The sequence below is a fragment of the Gigantopelta aegis genome, chromosome 11 (assembly GCF_016097555.1).
Source record: "Gigantopelta aegis isolate Gae_Host chromosome 11, Gae_host_genome, whole genome shotgun sequence".
NCBI lineage: Eukaryota > Metazoa > Mollusca > Gastropoda > Neomphalida > Peltospiridae > Gigantopelta > Gigantopelta aegis.
Genome location: NC_054709.1, coordinates 8,070,465 through 8,097,361, shown reverse-complemented (window position 1 = coordinate 8,097,361; position 26,897 = coordinate 8,070,465). Strand labels below are relative to the sequence as shown.

General features: G+C 37.9%; 1 protein-coding gene across 9 annotated transcripts in view; it reads left to right on the top strand.

Annotated features, from left to right (window-relative positions):
- The window catches only part of LOC121385171 (arf-GAP with GTPase, ANK repeat and PH domain-containing protein 1-like), a 128,377-nt gene that overhangs the window by 16,389 nt on the left and 85,091 nt on the right, over positions 1-26,897 (top strand). For all 9 annotated transcript variants that reach the window (XM_041515728.1, XM_041515727.1, XM_041515724.1 and 6 more), the window contains exons 2-5: positions 14,561-14,619; positions 21,077-21,164; positions 22,254-22,339; positions 24,767-24,908. In XM_041515728.1, the coding sequence (XP_041371662.1) occupies positions 14,561-14,619; positions 21,077-21,164; positions 22,254-22,339; positions 24,767-24,908 (375 nt within the window). The remainder of the gene's footprint in view (positions 1-14,560; positions 14,620-21,076; positions 21,165-22,253; positions 22,340-24,766; positions 24,909-26,897) is intronic.

Below are 26,897 nucleotides of genomic sequence, written 5' to 3'. Positions count from 1 at the left end.
ATTCTCAAGGGAGTGGGGAATAGGGGAATGGGGAGGTCTAGCTCAGTTGGTAGAGTGCTTACCTGAGGTGATTTGGTTATTGGACTCTTTCTCTCTCTCCCCCCCCCCCCCCCCCCCACCCCCACACAGTTCAACCAGTGTTCTGTTACTGGTATATCAAAGCCTTTGATATATATATACATCAGCAGGGTTTCTGCCAGAGGGTAAAACGGGTATGGCGCCATACCCAAATCTTTTTGCAGATTTTATTTTTTAAGTTAACCTTTTGACAAAATTAATTACACTTATCATTATGATATGATTTTCTTAACCCTAAGCCTAAACTTAACCCATTTTCTTTCTGGGTGAGGTCCACCCCATACCCCCTATTGACTGTGGTTGCATTAAATTTTACAGCGACACACCCAAACATTTCTTTCTGGCAGAAACACGGACATGTAAAGTGCTGTCTTTAGAAAAATATATACTACTACTAATAATGGCTATCTCAGAATCATAAAATGCAAAACCTAGAGCTATTTTTCAACAAAATATCAAGTATTAAAAAAAGAATCGTGGCCAAATTAAAATAATATTTGCTAGCTCTTTAAAGGGAGAGTAAACTAAAACATGAGCCTTATGTGTTGGAAAGATGCATACCCGGACCACCAACATATACTGACACTTTAACCAATGAAAAACGCGTAATTTTAATGTGAATTAAAAAACGTGATTATTCCTGTTAACTGGGGGGGGGGGGGGGGGGGGGGGGGACCGGCATCATGGCAGGCCATCGGTCTACAGGCTGGTAGGTACTGGGTTTGGATCCCAGTCGAGGCATGGGATTTTTAATCCAGATACCGACTCCAAACCTTGAGTGAGTGCTCCGCAAGGCTCAATGGGTAGGTGTAAACTACTTACACCGACCAGTGATCCATAACTGGTTCAACAAAGGCCATCGTTTGTGGGAAGCGCAAATAAAAGATCCCTTGCTGCTAATCGGAAGAGTAGTCCATGTAGTGGCGACAGCTGGTTTCCTCTCAAAATCTGTGTGGTCCTTAACCATATGTCTGACACCATATAACCATAAATAAAATGTGTTGAGTGCGTCGTTAAATAAAACATTTCTTTCTTTGCTAACTGGGGGCAGCCATTTTTAAAAAAATTCAAGGCGTCCGGTACAGCTAGCTTGGGGTGAAGTGATATCAGTTCAGGACTGACCAAATCCTGTATGCACAGTGTAAACAAAAGCAATAATTTTTGACAAGGCGCTTCTCTTTGATCAACCTGACTTGTAAAACAACATAAATGACATGACAATATTATAAACTATTTAACTAAATATATTTCAATTTGCATTAATGGAACGAAATGGGGTTATAATATTTTTCTCTGTTAAATAATCCAAAGGAAAAATGTACACTATTAGACCTATTGGTATGCTACGTTGGAGCAAAAACGACAACCCACGATACCCAAGTGATAAGTTTCTTTTCTTTGGGACTACGTAATTGGTCAGTTCTGTGGTTTTAGATGGGGAAAGTCTGCTTAATCAATAGTTTTACAGAACTGTTTACAGTAATATACCATGTCCATTTCTATTTTAGGGGGTGACAGGTAATATTACACAATACATGTATGTATTTTTGTGTCTAGACAGCCTGAGTTAATTGGATCATCTGATTACCACTCAAATACACACCTGCCAATCAGGAATCACAGGTAGAGGCAATTAACAGAATAGACCAATTAACTAAGAAAACATTATCATTTCAGTGTGTAAGTTAATGCATGGACAAAACATGATGTATTTATTTCGACTTGTTGTGTAGCCACTTTGACAATAGTGGTTTATTTTGTATTGAAACATAATATATAGATATTGCTGGCTTACTGGGATGTATATTATTACAGGACATTGCAATGCATGACTATTTTATCATCCAGCGAAAACCAGATTTGTTTCTCTAGTTCTAAGACTCATTACTGATGTTACCCGTTAAGTATTACGTAACCACCAGCTCGCCAGAGGGCGTATTGACTGGAATGGAACAAAATGGCTGCGCCCGTTATATCTAATAGCCGTCACATTTAACCATTTTATTAATTAAATATAAAAATATACTTGTTGATATTAAGCAATATTGTGCATTATATATCGTTGAATATGCATACCAATCCAAAAGCCTTGCTTAAGCATTCCTTTAAAATTAGCAGTTGGCGAGTGTCAGAGCTAGCCCTGCTAATGAAGCTGTTTTTTTAATCCTATTTTTGACATCCAATAGCTGACGATAGATAATCAATGTGCGATAGCTCTCATTAAAGGCACACACCATAGTTTTTAAACACTACAACATATATTTCACTATTAGAGCCATTTTATGATCACTGAAATCAAACAATACTTATATTTTATTGTTTAGATTATCCATTTTTGTACAACGAAGTGTTTCTGGTCATCCTGGTGTTTCTAATACCAAAAAATGCATTTTTCATATTTTTTAAGAATGCATGTGCGTCTGAGAAGCAATGATTATGGAGTCTCATTTTAGTCTATTTTTAAGGGTATTTCATCGTCACAGACTCTTGTTTCACTCTGTTGTATCTAAGTTTGTAAATTAACCAAACTTGGTGTCCATTTTTACGGGTTGAAACTAGAGTCTAGGTGAAAAATATGCTTTAGTGTGTAAAAACTAGGGCCTGCCCCTTTTTTAAAACATTTGTTTTTAGTATTTTTTTTTACATTTGGAGTTTTTTTAAATACATGAATTTTGATATATACCAGTTATGGTGCACTGGCTAGAACGTCTATGGAAACAACTATCTGTAATATCAAATAGGTTTATAGTAGGTGGGGCATTTAATTCTGCAGAGTTCTTGCCTTGAAAAATCAAATACAGGTGCATATCTTAATTTTAAAAAAATACTTGGGGAAAATTTCCAGTGATTAATTAAATGTGTTTGCAATTTGTGACTTAATAATCACATTCCATTGAGACCTACTGTTAAGTCTAGTGTGTCATAAACACACCCATACACCGATTTAATACTGAAATGTAAGGAGTAGCACATGTTTTTATGACTGATCTGTAATGACGTCGACTATAAAATGCCGATTTCGGTGGCGTGGAGGAAATGATTATCTTAGTTGTGAGCAGTAAAGTGAGTACACTGATGTGTGTAAGTAGAATTATGCATACACAGGTCTAGCACTTTGTCTGAAACAGGCTGGGGTTGCCCTCGCTGTTTGTGTATCACATTCCACTTAATGTAAGGTCAGCCCTTTAGACCAGCCACTTCCATCTTATGAGCAGCCATTTATTTGACTCAATCTGTAGTGATTTTTTATACTGCTGCTCCATTCACGAGCAGTCTTCTCCAAAAAAGATGAATGATCACTTGACGTTTGTGTACACAGTCGTGGCATGTAGGGCTTGAAATGGTGGCCTGTAAAAAGTTCACCTGCTAAAACCACTTTTAAAAAATCTCAGGTGATTGTTTAAGAGACAATGTATGTCATGACATCTACTATTTTGTATTTACATGTAGCTTGTGATTCTGTTTATAAATACACCCCAAACCCTTTTGTTGGCCTGTGTGTATTTTAAATGTCTCGTAATAATATCTTTCAGGCCTCTGAGAATTAAAAACTTGCATAAACCATTTAATGATTTATGGGTTACGCAAAAACAAATTCAGGTAACCCAATTTACAGGGTTCGAAACTCGCCAAAAAATATGGTGGCCCCAAAAATAATAATGCATGTTGGCAAATTATGGTAAGCGAACCACGAGCAAGATTTTAATGTGGAATACAAATATTAATAGTGGCTCATATGTTATACCTGTAAAGAAAATAATATTATTTGGGCGACTAACACCATTATTTTTTAAATATTTAAGTCGCCCAAACAGGACATTGGTTGCATTTGGCTACCTGGCCACAGGCCTTTTCGAGCCCTGCATTTAGTTTTTACGTAACCCATCATGAACATGTAAATGATGTCATAAATTCAATGCTCGAATGAAAAATGGATTATGCAAACTACTTACATGAGCGACACGCAAACGAAACTATCGTTCTTGCAATTTTTAGACGCCTGTCTGCTGAAGTTGATTCAGCAAAAACCAAATGCTGATGTTAAATTATTTTACTTCAGCAGCTTTTACGTCGGCAGCCTTTACCTGTACATGAATTGATAGAAAAAAATCCTGAAGCGAGTGATTAATTGCTCCCAACTTAGATTATGGGGAGCTATTTATTAAGATACATGTATTACCAGGAATGAAGAAAGAAAGAAAGAAATGTTTTATTTAACGACGCACTCAACACATTTTATTTACAGTTATATGGCGTCAGACATATGGTTAAGGACCACACGTATTTTCAGAGGAAACCTGTTGTCGCCACTACATGGGCTACTCTTTCTGATTAGCAGCAAGGGATCTTTTATTTGCGCTTCCCACAGGCAGGATAGCACAAACCATGGCCTTTGTTGAACCAGTTATGGATCACTGGTTGGTGCAAGTGGTTTACACTCACTCAGGGTTTGGAGTTGGTATCTGGATAAAAAATCCAATGCCTTGACTGGGATCCGAACCCAGTACCTACCAGCCTGTAGAAAGATGGCCTTACCACAACGCCACCGAGGCCGGTTACCATATATGTATTCACATGCTAAGGGGAGCTAAACATTACTTTTCTTGAACTGGTCTCAACAAGGGAGTATTGGAAGCTGCAGTGCTAGGTCCAGGTAAACAGTGTGGTCTGATGGTGAATTTTTATTTTAAATCTGAAGCTCGGAAATCTTACACAAAATAACCATCTGTGGTAATCAAAATATTGTGTGAGAAATGCATGACATGCCAATCCTTACGCATCATTGTATGATCTCTCCCCTTCTTAAAGATACTTGCTGGAACCCCACGAAACCGAACAAAATGTTCAGGCTGTGTTATGACAAGTCCACCACTGCTAGCCACTTAATATATACAATACTGATTAGTGATTTCCCTAGAAATTGGGCAAGGCATGGTAGACCAAACACTTTTGAGGCATTTTCACCATTTTCGGGGCACTTATTTTTCATTAAAAATACACAAAAATTAATTAAAATAAACATTAATGTAATTTATATGTTTGCTTTAATACTTCATACTTCATTCATCAGTAATACCTTTTTGGGTTTTTTGATAAAGTCAAGTTTTAGAATTAATAACTGAAAAAGGCTTGTTTAATCTCAGGGCAGCATGGTGCTGATTGAGACAAGATGGTGCTAGACTATTGATGCATGGTGCTGCACCAAGCTAAAACAAGCTAGGGAAAACACTACTGACTGTTGTTGGCCTCCATGGTACAGATACACTCCAGCCAGTATTGTATGTAGCTATTGACAAGCCAGAGCTCTTTTGGCCACAGTAAAATAAATTTGCACGTGGCTTTTATTCAGAACTACATTTTGTTTTATTTGCTTTATAATGATTTCCCTTGATACTACAGTATATATGTTAGGTAAAAATTTGATTGTGTGGTGGTGGTGAGATAAAAGTGAATAATTAATTTTCTTGTATTACATAATACCTGTATACTACTGTGTAAGTTGGTTAATGGTTATGCCATTGGACATAAGGCTGGTAGGTACAGGGTTAGCAGCCCGGTATTGGCACCCACCCAGAGCGAGCTTTAACGACTCAGTGGGTAGCCTAGGTGTAAGACCACTACACCCTCTTCTCTCTCACTAACCACTAACAACTAATCCACTGTCCTGGACAGACAACCCAGATAGTTGAGGTGTGTGACCAGGACGGTGTGCTTAAACCTTAATTGGATATAAGCACGAAAATAAGTTGAAATAAGTTGGTTAACAAGTGTTGCTGAAATGTTTGTACCTTCTTGTACATGTATAGAAACCGTTGGGGATAAGATGCAGTAATTAACTTGGTTATATTCCATAATATATTACTGTTTACGTCGGTTAAGATGTGCTGCTGTAATGTGTGTTTTACATTCATGAACATGTTCCCATCGGTGGGCTCACTGGGCTATTTCTTGCTCTAGCCAATGCACCACGACTGGTATATCAGAGGCTGTGGTATGTGCTATCCTGTCTGTGGGATGGTGCATGTAAAATATCCCTTGCTACTAATGGAAAAATGTAGCGGGTTTCATCTCTATGACTGTGTCGAAATGACCATATGTTTGACATCCAATAGCCGATGATTAATAAATCAATGTGCTCTAGTGGTATCGTTAAGCAAAACAAACTTCTTCTTCATGAACATGTATAAGATAAAGTGCATTTCAAGCATATGGTGTGTTTGACTTTTTACCTGTATAGCTGTACACAAATACAATATTTTCATGCAGGTGTGCACTGATGTTATCACTTTGATGTTTATGCACCAGGTGTTCGCTCACTTGGCTTGCACACATGTAGGTCAGCCATGTCTGTACACTGGAGTTAGTGGAATTGGTAATATCTTCCATGGTCTTCTGTGTGGAAGCTAGCTGTGTTTATTCACATTTACCAGTCCGCCTTGAGATTAACATCAGAAGTCTGGTCCACAGACTCGGAGAGATTGCCAAACTTTTATACGGCTCAGTCTGTGATGGTTTATGGCATTCTTCAATTTGTAACATATGGATAAACCTCAGTGTCTTCATAGTACTAGTAGGCAGTGATTTTTGGCAGCTAACTGTATCACCTCTGCTATCTACATTTCAAGCTTTGGGTTATACCCAGTAATAAATTACTCACTTGATGCGTGATTGGTCTAGCATTGATCCCTGTCAGTGGGTCCAGTAGCCTTTATTTCTTGTTCAAGAATGTGCATCACGACTGGTATATCAAAGGCCATGGTATGTATTATCCTGTCTCTGGGATGATGCATATAAAAGATCCTTTGCTACTAATGGAAAAAATGTAACAGGTTTCCTTTCTAATTATTACCAAATGTTTGACATCCAATAGATGATGAATTGTTTTTTGTTTAACTAGAGCACATTAATTAATTATCAGCTGTTAGATGTCAAACATTTGATTATTCTGACATTTAATCTTCAGAGGAACCCTACAACATATTTCTATTCGTAACACAGGATCTTTTGTGTAAACTTTTTGACAGGATGGTACACACCACAACATTTAATATACTGGTCACCAGGCCAGACCTGTCAACCCTCCCGGATTCCGCGGGAGTCTCCCGGTATTTGATCAAATCTCCTTTTCACCTGTGCGGGAGACAGTTTCTCCTGTTAAATGATATTTTTGTAAGCATAAAAAAAAATCGATCCTCTTTTGTCAAAATAACATAAGGGAAGTAACTCTACCTTTTTTTTCTCATTCGGAAAATGTCGACTACTTTCGTTTTCTGAGAATGTAACAGGCCGAATTGTCCCGACTGTTTAACCTTTGCCGAAGTGAGAATTGTGGGATAGCCTATTTATATTGTTAAAAAAGCACATGGAGTTTATAAAATGATGTGTTATTATAATGTTTGTTGTCATCGTAATGGCTACGAAGCATGTTGCCGCTAATTCAACAGGCTGTGTATTGACATTCAGTGTTGCATAAACAAAAACAAAAAAACTATCCAATTTAGTTCTAATAACACCTCTGAATTGTAAAATGTCTTCCCACTGGATTACATAATGCAACTATGATGACGAATCTGAACTGCCAGACTCCGAGTTGACAGCGATACACAAGATGCATGTTAAAATCACATGTCACAGCAAGACAACGAAAAGACCAATTAGCTGTATAAAAACATACTTGTGTCAGTTAATTTTGTATGTTTGTGCAGTAAAATGTTGGTTATAAGGGTACTCTTCAAGAAATTATTTTTGTACAATTAAAAAAAGTTGTGTTTGACATTGACATAAAGTTACGCACAGAAATGGGTATAATTCCGGTATATTTCACACGATGTTTTACTTATGATTAATCAATTTAATGAAAATACAATGTTTATTGCATCATTATAATGATTTTAAATAAGTACCACGCCACCGTTCCTCATTATAGTAAAAACTGAATATTAATTTATAAGATTTATATAAATTTGTCTTTGGTAATTAGGTACACTAACCACAAATGATAATGTAACGCAACCTGTAAGGCTGTAAGTGTAATACCGTATATGTACTAAATAAAAAATTTATTTCTTGTTCATGTTCTTAACATTTTTGGATAAATTTTTTTTTTTTTTTTAAATATGTATTAAATCATAATAATATTTAAACTTTTAATTTTTTTTAATGCCAAGATCTAAGGTTAAGAAGTATATATGACATTATATAGTATTCATATAACTTATTGTAATAATGTTTTTTTTAAATCTTGCGATTTTGGGTTAAATTGTGTGAATTTAAAAAATCTCCTGCTTTTTGACAAAATCTCCTGCTTTTTCAACACACACCTCCTGCTTTCTCTTGACTAAAGGTTGACAGGTCTGCACCAGGCTCTGGTTGAGATGAGAAAAAGCCCAATCAAGCACCTCAAACAAGTGCTTCACCAACTTGGCTAGAGCCAGCTCCTTAGTTACGTATCCTAACATCTTTGAAACTAATGGATATATTTTAATAATTTTTAGATAGATGATAGCAAAAGAACTGCTATTAGAAATGTGTTAAAGCACATGAGATGCATTGTCCAGTTTCAAAGCATTTCAAATCCATAATGTCTTAGTAGTGGGGGGGGGGGGGGGGGGGACGTAGCCTGGTGATAAAGCGCTCGCTTGATGCACTGTCGGTTTAGGATCGAACCCTGTCAGTGGGCCCATTGGGCTATTTCTCGTTCTAGCCAGTGCACCACAACTGGTACATCAAAGACTGTGGTATGTGCTATCCTGTCTATGGGATGGTGCATATAAAAGATACCTTGCTGCTAATCGAAAAGAGTAGCCCATGAAGTGGAGACAGTGGGTTTCCTCCCTCAATATCTGTGTGGTTCTTAACTGTATGTCCGACGACATATAACCATAAATAAAATGTGTTGAGGGCGTCATTAAATAAAACATTTTCTTCCTTCTCATATTATTTACTGGCAGAAAGCTTGGGTCCTGTCGGGACTCTCGGGACTCTCGGTGACCCAGGAATCTGACGCAGCAGTGACAAAGGAGTATTAGTGATGCATCAAAATTGACTTGTTTTCACCCTTGCATACTCCCCACTCCCCTGCCCCCCTGCCCCCTCCAAAATAAAAGTACTGAAAATTGAATGTTGGTACAGTGTAGGCTGTACAACAAATAGAAATAACCGTAAAAATATGTAAAATTAAACATGTGACTCCCAATTTCCTTTGGCGGGATGTAACCAAGTGGTAAAGTGCTTGCTTGATGCACGGTCAGTCAAGGATAGATCCCCGTCGGTGGGCCCATTGAGCTATTTCTCGTTCCACCCAGTGCACCGCAACTAGTATATCAAAGGCAGTGGTATGTGCTTTCCTGTCTGTGGGAAAGTGCATATAAAAGATCCTTTGCTACTAATGGAAAAATGTAGCGGGTTTCCTTTCTAAGACTATATATAAAAATTACCAAATGTTTTACATCCAATAGCTGATGATTAATAAATCAATATGCTCTAGTGGTGTCATTAAACAAAACAAACTGCTTCTCAATTTCCTACAACCGACTCCAGAAGAAGTAACCTACAAGTCACAGACCACCGGATAGAATTTCCCACTGATAGCCCTATCCTGTTGTTTATGAAGTCTTTGGTGTGTGTAATCTTTTATAAAGAAGTTTATAGAATTACACAGTGTCCTCGTATTGTGAAATGTTATACAGTTGAGTCTGCTGTAACCGGCTTAAATCTAGATCATGATAATGCATTATTTATTACTCCGATGAACATGCAGATGGAGCAGTGTGATTAGATTCTATGTGGGTGCCCTGAAACACTTTGATTTAATGACATCTAGATTAAAATTTTCTGTCTTTACAAAGAGAAGTTATCAAGAGTGGATGTTGGAGATGGGGTGGGGGGAATCCCAGTCTGTAACGGAATCATAGTTGTATAACTGGTATCCTTATCGGCCTCAGTGGTGTTGTGGTTAAGCTACTTAAGCCACTTAAGACATTTATAAGGCTGGTAGGGACTGGGTTTTTCTTTTTAAACAATTTTAGAGACACCGAACAGCCTACACACAATAATCTTCATTCACAGGTTGGCGATTGGCTGGAGAGTTGTAACATCCACATTCCTTTCTTTCTTTTTTTTCCAGATAAGGAATCGAAATCCAGCCAATCGCAGCTGCTCAATCTTCGCCTGTTGTTTCTTAACACTGGCCTTTTTTTTATCTCAAACGACTCCGACTAGGGATCGAGATTCAGCCAATCGCAACGCACCCTTCCATACTGAGTGTCGAATATCGATCCGGTTCACTTCTAACACACACTGTGTATTCTTTCTTCTGTCTTAATTGCTGAATGCCGCTCACGAGTGTTCCCGAGGTGCCATTCGGTGATATCCGGAGAGCCGGGTCTTGCCGTGGGTAACCTTGGGACATTATCCTGTCCGGTATTCTTCACTACTTCTCCCAATCTAACCGTATGGAAACTTTCGCTCCACTTTTCTTCTTTCTTTGCTGGCCGCTGCTAGCACGTCTACTCTTCACTGTTATCTTTACTGGAATGATTAACTATTGGGTGCTGGGGCGATTGGCTTTTTGGGCCCGGGTTCTGACCAATTAGAACCCGGTCCCGTTATAAATGTTTTCTATTTGGTCCGCGCTTTTAGCTGGCCAAAAAGTATAATCTGAACCTAGTGTGAGAGTGGTTGCGTGAATGTTGTTTTTCTGCCTTGACTTGGCGGCGCGGACACCTGGCAGTGTCTGTGCCGCCCTTCATGGGCGGAATTTATGGCTGTGTGTGAATGTGTTTTAGATTTTATTTAAGTATGGTATAGTTATTATACTTTTAATTAATTGTTATAATAAAGTGAGTTATTATTGTTAAATCTTTCCTCTTAGCATTTTTACCGTGGTAGGGTGCATATTTGGGTGCGATAGGGCGTTGGCGGTTTGGGCCGGTAGGGAGGCCTCCCCCCCCCCTGGATCGCCCCCCCCATGGAAATCCGGATTTACCTTATTGGGCCCCCGCCTGTTGGAACGCTGGACTGCTCGGTGGCGCTGGGTTCCCCCCTTTGCGAATCCTTTTACCTCTAGGGCTAAAGTTACATAATTATATTAAGAAATTAAAAATAAATATATATATATATATATATAATGTATATGTATGTATAGATATTATTATTAAATGTATAAGTATAGTATATATTATTTTTGAACTGCCCGATTGAAAATGTAATTATAATTATGCACCTACTAATTATATTATAAAACAATAGAATGTTATAGGTTTAATTATAATTATGGTGCTTTTATATTAACATAAATATAAACATATGTAATGATAGATCCCAAATTATTTTTAACTTTGGCTTTGTTTTTAAGTGGTCTTGCCACACTATTAAAAATTGTCACCTTCACCTCTCTCACACACCCCCCCCCCCCCCCCCCCGCCCCGGAGTCGGTCACTGGCGTAGTCAGAGGCTGAATCCGGGGTGGGCGTGCCTGAACCCTTGTGGATAGGGGCACGTAAAAAGAGTTTCCCAGTTCCCATACCGGCTCCCATCCAGAATGAGTTTTAGCAACTCGGTAGTCAGGTGTAAGACCACTACACCAACTTCTTTCTCACTAACAGCAGTAATTCACTGTCTTGGGCAGACAGCCCAGATAGCTGTTGTTTGTGCCCAGGACAGTGTGCTTAAACCTTAATTGGATATATGCACGAAGATAGTTGGAATGACTAAATGAAGTGGTATAGTGAGGATTAAACAATCTCCTTCTTACCGGCCTCGGTGGCGTCGTGATTAGGCCATCGGTCTACAGGCTGGTAGGTACTGGGTTCGGATCCCAGTCGAGGCATGGGATTTTAATCCAGATACCGACTCCAAACCCTGAGTGAGTGCTCCGCAAGGCTCAGTGGGTAGGTGTAAACCACTTGCACCGACCAGTGATCCATAACTGGTTCAACAAAGGCCATGGTTTGTGCTATCCTGCCTGTGGGAAGCGCAAATAAAAGATCCCTTGCTGCTAATCGGAAAGAGTAGCCCATGTAGTGGCGACAGCGGGTTTCCTCTCAAAATGTGTGTGGTCCTTAACCATATGTCTGACGCCATATAACCGTAAATAAAATTTGTTGAGTGCGTCGTTAAATAAAACATTTCTTTCTTTCTTACCGGTATGTAAGACTGAAGGAGCTAGCTTCTACATGGCTAGAAAACTCATATTACTCCAGGCTTCATACCATATTTATACCATTTTTATATGACTGTCTTTGACGGGGGGGGGGGGGGGGGGGGGGGGGGGGGGGTGATGTAGCCCAGTGGTAAAGCGCTCGCTCAAAGACCGTGGTATGTGCTATCTTGTGGGATGGTGCATATAAAAAATCCCTTGATACTAATGGAAAAATATAGTGGGTTTCCTTTCTAAGACTATATGTCAAAATTACCATATGTTTGACATCCAATAGCCGATGATTAATAATCAATGTGCTGTAGTGGTGTTGTTAAAACAAAACAAACTTCTGTCTGTCCATACGTCCATCCTTAATTAATGTTTTATAAAAACTATACGCAGCACATGTAATAACTATACGCAGCACATGTAATAACTAGTGTAATCACATGACCAACCAATGACATAATTTTGGGAAGCAATGTTGTAACATGATGTTGCTTCATTTCTGAAAATAATGTCATTTCATTGTCTCGTGTTAGCTATGTTTGAAACATGTTTGACAGTCATTGTTGTTCATAAAATAATAACAATAATATGGATCGCTTGGGCAATACAAGAATCCTAACACTTGTTTTGTAAAATTAGTATGATAATAGGGAAAACGGCCAGATATTGGTATTACTTTTATGGTGGCAGCAGTGACATCATCAACATTTACGTTTAGTACAAACTTAACTATAATTCCTAAACTTGGTTTATAGTTACACCTATGAATATTCAGCAAACATTTAAAAAAAAAAAAAAATTAATAGATTTTTTAAAATTTTAATTTGTTAATTTTTTTTAAAACATGCATTTTAAGATAGAGACATATGTGTCTATAACTGTAGTTATGTGTCTATAACTGTACTTACGTGTCTATAACTTTACTTACGTGTCTATAACTGTAGTTATGTGTCTATAACTGTAGTTATTACTGCATATTTTCCCTTTAAATCAGTATTTTTGTAACACCTTACAGCAAATGGAGATGCAATGTTTATAATTTCTCACAAATCTGTGACTGGTGTTTTCCATTGATCAACAGAGTTTGTTGTGCCTTCATTCATTGTTTACCCCTGCGCGTGCTGTAACCTCACCGTGGTGCAGGGGTGTAACATTCTCTTTGAGAATGGCCAATACAGCACAAATTGAAGTTTAGAGTAAAATTCGGTGTCCGTAAAATTCTGTGATATTTGTATTTGTATTTTTGCACAGTTCTTTACACTGTTTTTGTTTAAACCTTGAATTTTTATGTTGATGTTGATCATCACTTTATTTACATTACCATAGTTTGACACCCAATAGCCGATGTATTTTTCGTGCTGGGGTGTCGTTAAACATTAATTCATTCATTTAATTCATTCATTCATTGTTTATTTCTACTAGCATTTCTCTGCTTTAAGGTCAGCTGTTGGGTGTGTGTTGTTCAGCTTGGCAATTGTGGATAAATGGCATTACATCAGATGCTGCTATGTTGTATGTGGTAATTACACACACATAAAATATACATGTGTATGCACTAGTGGATTCAGTACACAAATACTTGGACAAAATGAAAAGTTATTTTGTTTGCCTTAAGCCATCGGAATTATTTTTATGCCTTATCAGAGACGTTATGGTAATAAAAGCAAATCCTACCAACCAAACCAGGTTTGAAATGTATTATTTATTTAGGTTAAAAAAAAAAATCTTAAGGCTGTCCATATAAAAAAAAAAAACAGAAGAAAAAACCCAAAAGCCCATCCACTTGTTTACATGTATAACTTAGCCAATATTATCAAAACAGTTTAAAAAAAAAAAAAAAATTCTATTCAGATTTAGTGAAAATATTGTAACAAACATTTATGGGAAAAGCATATTTAACGACATGTTACCAGGGCTCGCGCTGTCGGTAGCCAAATTAGCCATTGTAACAGTTATATGTAATATTTAAATCCTGTGAGACTACATGTAAATTCATGACATCATTATTATTTAGGTCATTATTTTGTGGTTTATTTTCAGACGTATTCATTACATAATTAATATAATTAATGTTTTGTGGTTTGTTTCAGATTCATTTGTTATGTAATTAATATAATGTTTTGTGATCTATTTTCAGATTAATTTGTTACGTAATTAATATATTTGTGGTATATTTTCAGATTCATTTGTTACATAATTAATATAATTTAATATAATGTTTTGTGGTCTATTTCCAGATTCATTTGTTACGTAATTAATATAATGTTTTGTGGTCTATTTTCAGATTAATTTGTTACGTAATATATATAATGTTTCATGGTGTATTTTCAGATTCGTTCGTGAACAGCCAAGAATGGACCTTAAGTCGATCTGTACCAGATCTGAAATTGGTATGTATTAACTAAGAATGCAGTTACAGTGTCAGTTACTAAGAGCGTATATAAGATACGTTACGGCTCATCAGAAGGACCCATTTCACAGTTGTCATACGTCTGAATCAGGGCTTCTAGAATTTTTATAAAATTAAAATCCACTAGCCATGGGATCAGTTATTAAAATTTAATAAAAACATTTATTTGCCACAATTTAAAATTCACTAGTCCTACTTTACTTTATGTTAAAGGAGGGGCCAATTAAGGCATTTGGCCTGGTATGCATAGGCCAACAATCTATAATGCACATTATTGCTTAATATCAACAAGTATAATCGTATAGTTCATTAATAAAACGGTTAAATTAGAGCGTTTGTTTACACTGTGCATAGAGGAGTTGGACGGAGCTGACGTCACTTTGCCCCAAGCTATACCACCGGACGTCACAAAAACGTAACGAAATGGCTGCCCCCAGTTAGCAGGAATAATCATGGTTTTTTATTAACTCTAAAATTACGCATTTTTCATTTGTTAGTGTCAGTATGTGTTGGTGGTCTGGGTATGCATCTTTCCACCACATAAGGCTCTTGTTTGAGTTGACCCTTCCTTTAATACAATTTTACTAAATAATAGTAATAGTCAGATATGTCACCTAAAGAGGGAGATAGAGCTTAAAAACACTAACATTGGGGTTTAGGGTGGGAGCAGCATATTCATATTTACAAAATAGACTTAACTGCAACATTTGACAAATTTGTTTCACCAGCCGTTGGGCATGGCAATAATAGTTAGTTACTAGCCGAACATTGAATATCACTAGCCATGGGAGTGGGGCTACCATAATCTAGAAGCCCTGTCTGGCATGGCAATAGTAGTTATTTACTAGCCCAACATTGAATATCACTAGCCATGGGAGTGGGGCTACCATAATCTAGAAGCTCTGTCGGGCATGGCAATAGTAGTTATTTACTAGCCCAACATAGAATATCACTAGCCATGGGAGTGGGACTACCATAATCTAGAAGCCATGCCTGGCATGGCAATAGTAGTTTTTTACTAGCCCAACATTGAATATCACTAGCCATGGGAGTGGGACTACCATAATCTAGAAGCCATGCCTGGCATGGAAATAGTAGTTATTTACTAGCCCGACATTGAATATCCCTAGCCATGGGAGTGGGTGGGGCTACCATAATATAGAAGCTCTGTGAGGCATGGCAATAGTAGTTATTTACTAGCCCAACATTGAATATCCCTAGCCACGGGAGTGGGGATACCATAATCTAGAAGCCCTGTCTGACATGGCGATAGTAGTTATTTACTAGCCCAACATTGAATATCACTAGACATGGGAGTGGGGCTACCATAATCTAGAAGCCCTGTCTGGCATGGCCATAGTAGTTATTTACTAGCCCAACATTAAATATCACTAACCATGAGAGTGGGGCTACCATAATCTAGAAGCCCTGTCTGGCATGGCAATAGTAGTTATTTACTAGCCCAACATTGAATATCACTAGACATGGGAGTGGGGCTACCATAATCTAGAAGCCCTGTCTGGCATGGCCATAGTAGTTATTTACTAGCCCAACATTAAATATCGCTAACCATGAGAGTGGGCCTACCATAATCTAGAAGCCCTGTCTGGCATGGCCATAGTAGTTATTTACTAGCCCAACATTAAATATCACTAGCCATGGGAGTGGGTCTACCATAATCTAGAAGCCCTGTCTGACATGGCGATAGTAGTTATTGACTAGCCCAACATTGAATATCACTAGCCATGGGAGTGGGGCTACCATAATCTAGAAGCCCTGTCTGGCATGGCAATAGTAGTTATTTACTAGCCCAACATTGAATATCACTAGACACGGGAGTGGGGCTACCATAATATAGAAGCAGTGTTTGACATGGCAATAGTAGTTATTTACTAGCCCAACATTGAATATCCCTAGCCACGGGAGTGGGGCTACCATAATATAGGAGCTGTGTTTGACATGGCAATAGTAGTTATTTACTAGCCCAACATTGAATATCCCTAGCCATGGGAGTGGGTGGGGCTACCATAATCTAGAAGCCATGTCAGGCATGGCAATAGTAGTTATTTACTAGCCCAACATTGAATATCCCTAGCCACGGGAGTGGGGCTACCATAATCTAGAAGCCATGTCAGGCATGGCAATAGTAGTTATTTACTAGCCCAACATTGAATATCCCTAGCCACGGGAGTTGGGCTACCATAATCTAGAAGCCCTGTCTGACATGGTGATAGTAGTTATTTACTAGCCCAACATTGAATATCACTAGACATGGGAGTGGGGCTACCATAATCTAGAAGCCCTGTCTGGCATGGCCATAGTAGTTATTTACTAGCCCAACATTAAATATCACTAGCCATGGGAGTGGGGCTACCATAATCTAGAAGCTGTGTTTGACATGAACCTTATTTTCCTCTGTATAATATGCACACCAGTGAGATCTAGCTCGGTCTGTAGAGCGCTTGCCTGAGCTGCTTTTGTTTCAGGATCAGATCTCCTCAGTGGATCCTTTCTCCAACAGGGTTTTATTAAAAAACATTATTGCATAGCAACCACTTGGCACCTGTTCCAAACATTTTCCAATGAGTGTGGAAGGGAGAGCTAGATCAGTCTATAATGTGAACTGATTTATTTTTAGTACCTGTATGTAAAACTGGTGGTAAAAGTAATGTTCAGCTTCTTCTTCAGAGTATGTCACAAATCAGAGATGGGTTTTTATTTGCATCCGCCAGAAAATTATTTTTGAGGGTACATAAGAAAAACGAAACAGACCATAAGTGTCCTGACTAAGTGGTTATGGGTTTGAAATGTTCTGAAATGGGACACTGCATTTCATATGCTGTGACAAATTTTAAACAACACTTCTCTTACTGTCATAATATTTGTTGGTAATTTTTTATGGGTCGACTTATAAACGGACCAATAATTTTTTTTTTTAATTCAGGTCTTGAAATTAGGGACTCTACTTATAGGCAAGGTTGGCTTATAGGCAGTGATATATGGTATCTAAAAATTTGAAAAAATCTATTCATTATTTTCCAACATTTAGTGTATGTAGGTCAGGCCCGTACGCAGAAATTTATATGGGGGTGCGTAATCGATGGCCGGAGTTGCTAGGGGAGTCCAGAGGCATGCCCCCCGAAATTTTTTTTAATCTAGAATGCAGGAGATGCGTTTTCCTGCATTCTGGGAAGTAAATTTGAAATGTTTCTTTGTCTCAAAATATGTCAAATATATTTTTTACACAACCACGGATGGACCTTTGCAGACTATGGTGTATCCTCTGGCAGAAACCCTGCAGTATGGCTAGATGATATCTTATTTTTACATTCAGTAAGACAGGGCTTCTAGATTATGGTAGCCCCACTCCCATGGCTAGTGATATTCAATGTTGGACTAGTAAAGAACTACTATTGCCATACCCGACAGGGCTTCTAGATTATGGTAGCCCCACTCCCATGGCTAGTGATATTCAATGTTGGACTAGTAAATAACTACTATTGCCATGCCAGGCATGGCTTCTAGATTATGGTAGCCCCACTCCCATGGCTAGTGATATTCAATGTTGGGCTAGTAAATAACTACTATTGCCATGCCCGACAGAGCTTCTAGATTATGGTAGCCCCACTCCCATGGCTAGTGATATTCAGTGTTAGACTAGTAAATAACTACTATTGCCATGCCCGACAGGGCTTCTAGATTATGGTAGCCCCACTCCCATGGCTAGTGATATTCAGTGTTGGACTAGTAAATAACTACTATTGCCATGCCCGACAGGGCTTCTAGATTATGGTAGCCCCACTCCCATGGCTAGTGATATTCAATGTTGGGCTAGTAAATTACTACTATTGCCATGCCCGACAGGGCTTCTAGATTATGGTAGCCCCACTCCCATGGCTAGTGATATTCAGTGTTGCACTAGTAAAAAACTACTATTGCCATGCCTTACGGCTAGTGAAGCAATTTTTGTCAAATGTTGCAGTTAAGTCTCTTGTAAATATGAATATCCTGGTCCCACTCCAACCCACCAACGTTAGTGTTTTTAAGCTCTATCTCCCTCTTTAAGAGACATATCTGATAATTACTATTATTTAGCAAAATTGTATTAACTTAAAGTAAAGTGGGGCTAGTGCTTATATCCAATTAAGGTTCAAGCACGCTGTACTGGGCACACACCTCAGCTATCTGGGCTGTCTGTCCAGGACAGTAGGATAGTGGTTAGTTGTTAGTGAGAGAGAAGAGGGTATAGTGGTCCTAAACATTCAGTTGCTAAAACCCGCTCTGGGTGGGAGTCGGTACCGAGACCCTGTACCTATCAGCCTTATGTCCGATGACTTAACCACGACACCAACAAGGCCAGTGCAAGATGTAAAAATTTGTTCCACAATTATTTATCTTCTGACTGATTTTCTGATCAGACCAAACTAAATATCATATGCTTCTTGAAAAAAAGCTCTGGTGAATGTAATTCCATGCTTTCACTGAAATTATGTTTTATATATCCACTTATCTGAGATTTTGGCGTACAGCAGATAAGAAAATTTATGACTTGATTTGTGTACCAGTAGGGAGTGTGTGGAGCATTAGGGCACTTCCAAACATCTGGACTGAAGTTTTAATTGGTGTGCACTGATAAGGTTTTAATGCTTGAGGCATCTGCCTTTACTAGCTAGTGTTATCTCATAAGGGACTTCATGACAAGATAGCAGATTCCAAAACCATTTTTATGACTGGAATGAGAGAAAAGTGAGCTGTGAAAATTACACACGGACTGCTGAAATTAAATTAGGGCCGTTTCAGTGTTGAGCTCCAGACCTGGACGTTTATGGTGAGCTAATTTATGGGGATCATTGTGGCTCACCAGAAACTAGTTTAAGAAGAGTATATTTTACCTCCCCTTGCCATGTCAATTAAAAAAGAGAGAAAATTACTGTAAAAAGAAGAGACATTCCTGAGTTTGCTGCAATTTTGAAGATGTTATCGACTAACAGAGGCTTTTTAACGATTGTAATTACATATCAAATATATTTTTCTGCATAATTAATTATTTAACTAGGTTAAATTTTTATTTTATTTCCTAAAATATTTGTTTTCGTATGTATGAAATTATTTGAAGACAAAATCCAGTTTGGGCTTCTTACAGATATTAAGACGACCAGAAACACATTGAATATACAGACACTGATATTCTAAACAAGAAAATATATTTATGTAAGCTTAATCATAGAAATATTTTATTAGTCGGAAACATCTTACAATGCAGCCAACTCCGGAATGTCCCTTTAAATGTATCAATGCTCAATATCTTAAATAGCTGCCCAATAGCAATTAATCAGTTTGTTTCACAGTGTGTTCTGGATCACATAGGAGTAGTGGGAGGCATAATTCCAAAACTCTATATACGATTTTCGGGCGGGACGTAACCCAGTGGTAAAGCATTCACTTGATGCGCGGTCTGTCTAGGATCGATCCCAGTCAGTGGATCATTGGGCTATTTCTCGTTCCAGCCAGTGCTCCACAACTGGTGTAACGAAGGCCGTGGTATGTACTATCCTGTCTGGAAAGGCGCATATAAAAGATCCCTTGCTGCTAATTGAAAAGCTTAGCTCATGAAGCAGCGACAGCGGGTTTCCTCTCTCAGTATCTCTGTGGTCCTTAACCATGTCTAATGCCATATAACCGTAATTAAAATGTGTTCCGTGCGTCATTAAATAAAACATTTCCTCCTCCTTCCATACACCGTTTTTACCACAAAATATTTGTACAGATTTTCATTTGTTCGGATATCTTCTGTAACACCAGTAGCTAATTTTCTTTTGTGCTGGGGTGTCATTGAACATCCATTCTTTTCAGAATTGAATGCATGGAGTTTGGAGACATCATAATTACTTTATTCCTGATGGGTCTATGGCTACATGGTATAAATAAAATGTTATTACAAAAGAATATATCCGCCCCCTCACAGGGAGATGGGAGATACGTTAATAGTATAATACAGATGAACCATTTCCTCATCAAATGCAGGACTCTATACTTGATAACCGGCCTCGGTGGCGTCGTGGTTAGGCCATCAGTCTACAGGCTGGTAGGTACTGGGTTCGGATCCCAGTCGAGGCATGGAATTTTTAATCCAGATACCGACTCCAAACCCTGAGTGAGTGCTCCGCAAGGCTCAATGGGTAGGTGTAAACCACTTGCACAGTGATCCATAACTGGTTCAACAAAGGCCATGGTTTGTACTATCCTGCCTGTGGGAAGTGCAAATAAAAGATCCCTTGCTGCTAATCGGAAAGAGTAGCTCATGTAGTGGCGACAGCGGGTTTCCTCACAAACTCTGTGTGGTCCGTAACCATATGTCTGACGCCATATAACCGTAAAATAAAAATGTGTTGATGTTTTTCTAAAGAGATTTTTGATGGTAATTGTTTGTGTTTCAGGGTATTTTGGGAAGTGTACAAAGTGGGAAGTCAGCGCTTGTACATCGTTATCTGACTGGGTCCTTCATGCAGGAAGAATCACCTGAAGGTTCGTTAGAAAGCAGTATCGCCTAATCTTGACACCATTACTCGTGTCTTTTTACCTGTGTTGGAAAGTAGTGTCACCTAAGCTAGACCCCGTTGCTTAATTCCTTTTACCTGTTAGAAAGCAGTATCACCTAATCTAGAGCTCATTACTCTGATCTTTTTACCTATTATAAAGCAGTATCACCAAATCTAGACGACATTACTCAATTCTGTTTACTTGTGGCAGAAAGCATTATCACCTAATCTAGACCCCATTGCTCAATTCTTTTTGCCTGTTAGAAAACATTATCTAGATCTCTTTACTCAATTTTTTTTACTTGTTAGAAAACAGTATCGCCTAATCTAGACCCCATTGCTCAATTCTTTTTGCCTGTTAGAAAACATTATCTAGATCTCTTTACTCAATTCTTTTTACTTGTGGCAGAAAGCAGTATCACCTAATCTAGACCCCATTGCTCAATTATTTTTGCCTGTTAGAAAACATTATCTAGATTTCTTTACTCAATTTTTTTTACTTGTGTTAGAAAACAGTATCACCTAATCTAGACCCCCATTGCTCAATTCTTTTTGCCTGTTAGAAAACATTATCTAGATCCCTTTACTCAAATTGTTTTACTTGTGTCAGAAAGCAGTATAACCTAGTCTAGACCCCATTACTAAATTCTTTTTACCTGTTAGAAAGCAGTATCACCTAATCTAGACTCCATTACTCTGATCTTTTTACCTGTTAGAAAGCAGTATCACCTAATCTAGACCCCATTACTCTGATCTTTTTACATATGTTAGAAAGCAGTATCACCTAATCTGGACCCCATTACTCAATTCTTTTTACTCGTGTTAGAAAGCAGTATCACTTATTTTAAATGCAGTTAATCACTTCTTTCTAAATGCATTTTTTAGTTTATGTCTGGGATTTTCTTAAAAGTGCAAATGAAGGTAATATACTATTTTCACAGAGTTATGGCCATTGAACTTAGGAGAGTTATTTTTATTAATTTTGCCTGGTAGGGGACAGGTATTGCTTTAGCAGTACTATCAGAATGCTTGTTAGATAATGAATATTCTAAAATTTTACTTTTATTATATACAGGTGGAAGATTTAAGAAGGAAGTTGTTAGTGATGGACAGAGTTATCTTCTCTTGATAAGAGATGAAGGAGGTGCTCCCGAAATGCAGGTACGCAATTCATTACAGAATTTGGGGGTGGGTGGGGGAAAGCCAATTATTTAGAATTCTACCCAGCACCATTTATTATGGTAGTTGAATTTTTTTACCATGGCTTATCCACAATCGATCCCATTGTGAAGGAAGGATGTAACCCAGTGGAAAAGTGCTTGCCTGATGCACGGTTGGTCTAGGATCACTCTAGCCAATGCTCCACAACTGATATTTAGAGAATACCCAACTCGCTACTCAGCAATACTGTTTATCTTGCACGAGTGAATTAATGTAGTCCTTCCTGAGCCAAAGGACCACATCAGTTAGCAAGTGCAAGATAAACGGTATTGCCGAGTAGCAAGTTGGGTATTCTATTTATTACCCATTGTCAGTCTTTATAATTTTATGGAAGATTTTCAAACAATACTGTTATTGAAAACAAGTTTGCAAGTTGGGAACAAGAGGCACCATTGCGTCACAGCTGTGACGTACGTATTGCTGATGATGAAAGTTAGTTGTTACACACAATTAACCACCTATAGTGAAAGATTGATTATGATGTGAAAACATATCATGGGGAAGAAATGGTTTTTTGTTTTTTTTCCTAGGGAAAGATCCCCCCCCCCCCATGCTTGTATCTGCCCATATGGGCAATAAATCAAAGGCTGTGGTATGTGCTGTCCTGTCTGGCATGGTGCATATAAAAGATCCCTTGCCACTAATTGAAAAATGTAGCGAGTTTCCATTTTAAGATTGTATGTGAGAATTACCTAAATATGTTGGGGTTAATGTTGCTTTTCAGTCATATGTAGATAAGTTAATTTTTTTTTTTTAAATTAGTGATATGTAGGTTCTATCTCAGTGAACCTGACAATAGATGAATTCTTACATTCATGTAATTCTAACCTATTGTGTAATTACCAATTATAACTGAAATTCCAACTGATTTCCAACATTAACATTAATAAAACAATAGGCATGGAGAATTGATGAGTTGTAACAGACATTTGATAACTAAAATTGGACTGAAATTAAATGTACATTTAATGGCTAGGATTTTGTTTACACTACACCAGCAGCTCAAATAAATTTTCAGCTTCAAAATGATGTGGATGTTTTGAAAAAGGAAAATTAAAACATTTGATGGTGACTCAGTCTTTTTGTTTAATTTGTTTCTTTAAAGAAAATGGTTGCCCAAGGAACCACTTAATATGTCTTGGGACAAGAATGTACATTTTTACATTGGGTTAATCCTCATTCCATCACAGTGGTAGAGTGGTTGCTTGGAGTGTGATGGGTTGGTGGATCAATCCTCATCACTTGATAGATCTATTCCGACCACTTGTGTATATCTAAGAGTAGCCAACAGTATTTAGTTGTTTCTTTTTCTCTCTGTAAGCAAAATGTTGTATAAGGTTTTAAGATGGAATCCAAAATTAATTTAGCAATTTGGCGAATTTGATCAGAAAATCAGTAGTGAAAGGCAGTTACGTTTACTGGTTTGGGATCGATCCCCATCGGTGGGCCCATTGGGCTATTTCTTGTTCCAGCCAGTGCATCACAACTGGTACATCAAAGGCCGTGGTATGTGCTATCAGTGTTCGAGATTAAAAATTTTGGCCAGTATCCCAGTTGAATACTAACATTTCAAAATCTGGTATCCCACCTGAGAATTTAGTATTATATGGTATCCCGGTGGGATACTGGGTTCTTTAAGTCTGGTATCCAAAATTAAATTCTGGTATCCCCTGGATATCGGGATACCATTAATCTCGAACACTGGCTATCCTGTCTATGGGATGGTGCATATAAAAGATCCCTTGCTGTTAATCGAACAGAGTGGGCCATGAAGTGGCGACAGCGGGTTTCCTCCCTCAATATCTGTGTGGTCCTTAACCATAAGTCTGACACCATATAACCGTAAATAAAATGTGTTGAGTGCGTCGTTAAATAAAACATTTCCTTCATTTACATACTGGATGGTGTATTATTTGTTTTTTTTTGGGGGGGGGGGGGGGACGTAGCCCAGTGGTAAAGCGCTCGCTTGATGCACAGTGAGTTTGTGATTAATCCCAATTGGTGGGCTCATTGAACTATTTCTCGTTCCAACCAGTGCACCACGACTGGTTTATCAAAGGCTGTGGTATGTACTGTTCTGTCTGTGGGATGGTGCATATAAAAGATCCCTTGCTACTAATGGAAAAATGTGGATTTCCTCTGTAAGACTATGTCAAAATTACCAAATGTTTGATATCCAATAGCCTATGATTAATGAATCTGTGTGCTCTAGTGGTGTTGTTAAACAAAACAAACTAACTTAAAACAAAAGTTCGTTTCCATTGATTTCTTTTGCTTCAGACACTGGGTGATGATGTATTATTTAGTTTTTTGTTTTAATTCAAATCCAATGAATGAATGTTTCTATGTAAATTTTCTTTGTTTCAGTTCACACACTGGGTGGATGCGATTGTGTTTGTGTTCAGTCTGGAGAATGAGCTCAGCTTCCAGGCCGTGTACAGCTACTACGCAAAGATGACGCACTTCCGCAATGCAGCAGAAATACCTCTTATTCTAGTCGGGACTCAAGGTCAGCAGACATTTCGTCACTTTAGTTTAGCTTATTATAAAATGTTAAGAGGTTTGCTTAAAGGAACACACCCTAGTTACGTTTATTTGTTAACCATTACGGCGTTGTTTTTTGCTATTAAACCCCATTTTTCACAAATAAAATTGCACTTTACTTACATTTTATTATTTAGAATACACATTTCCATTCACCTGAAGTGCTTTTTGGTAATCCTGATGTTTGTAAAACCACGAAATGCATTTTTTGCATTTTTTCACAAAACGTGTTGTCGAGAAATAACCGTTGAGCAAGCGAGGTCCAATCTATTTTTAATGTCACAGACGTTGGTATATCACGTGACCGTTATCATTTTGGTTCGGTTTGTTTTCTCGTGCATGGTTCGCGCAATCAACATCCCGATCTTTTGTTGTTCATTTGTGAGATTTTTCTTTACAGTTCGTGAAAATATTCAGTAACAATAAAGTTCAGACAAGTAAGTGTCTCAATACAAAACGTTACAAACCCTTAAAACCAATAATTTTGCTAAGTCTTACGATATCTGGAGAGGGGATACAACCAGGACAGAACAGTTGGAACATGTCCAGGAGAGGTGAAACGAATGCACCCCAAGTCTGTGAAATTTGTCGTGTGACGTAGGCATTGTTGTGCTTCTACCGGTGACATCAGAATACTAACTTTCAAAATTATTTCAAGCAATTGGGACATGGGGATTCCTATGGTATTTATCGATATAAAACCTGCTTTTTCACTCCATTTGATAAAAACGTGATCTAAGTGTGTTACAGGTTTGTAGATTAACCAAATTATAATTTATTTTCGCTGGATGGAACTAGGGTGTGCAGCTTTAATGAACCCTTAAGACTAAGTGAAGACACGCTTGAAAAAAACTTAATGATTGACTGACGGACATTCATTCTTTCATTCGTCCATTCATCCATTCATTTATTCATTTGTTCATTCATTCATTTGTTCATTCATCAGTTCTTTCATTTAATCATTCATTCATTCATTCATTTGTTTATTCATTCATTCATTCATTCATTCATTCATTCATTCATTCATTCATTCATTCATTCATTTGTTTGTTTATTAATTTGTTTGTTCATTAATTTGTTCATTAATTCATTGATTCATTTGTTCATTCATTCATTCATTCATTCATTCATTTATTTATTCGTTCATTTATTCGTTTATTCATTCGTTTATTCATTCCATTCTGTTCATTCATTAATATATTGTCTTGTCTGTTGTGTTATTAATTAAGCTGAACAGTTATTTTCACACAATATACATTTAGTGTACACTGGTGTTGTACATTTGGGCCATTCCTTACCTAACTGTGCCTATCGTGAGATTGTTCCACTGAGTGTTTTGCTGTTGACTCAGTGTTGGGTTAGTTCTTCTGCTGGATGCTGCACTGATAAGCTTGTTGTTTCATGTGTCACTCTATACACTCCACAAACACACCACTGTAGTGCACTGTTTTAGCTTAACGGCCTCCATGTCTTACTGATCTAATGACTCAGGCGTTAGTTCTGTTTTGTTGAGAAGTCCCCTGAGGTGTGAAAATTGATCGCTCTTGATTAAAGATGAAAACAGACATTGAAATAAGCAGTGTGTCTGGTAACCCATGTACAGGTTATTACAAAATACACACCTAGTAACCTATAGGTTATGACATATTTGTATTTCCATTATTATTATAAAATACCTTCAAAGCTACAGTAATACTTTGTTTTTCATTCATGTCACTGTTCTCACAGTGCTGAATACTGTATGACAATGTGTATGTAAATAACACACAACTGATCAAAATATAGGTGGTGCAGTTTTAGTTCAATAAGATATGGAGAACAAACTATGGTTCTTGACTTGTTTGACATGTGGAAACCTGAACAACCATTCTTGACTTATTTCGGTGCCAGTGAAAAACTTCTGAGAGACGTGTCCCAGTGGTAAAGCACTCGCTTAATGCGTGGTCGGTTTGGG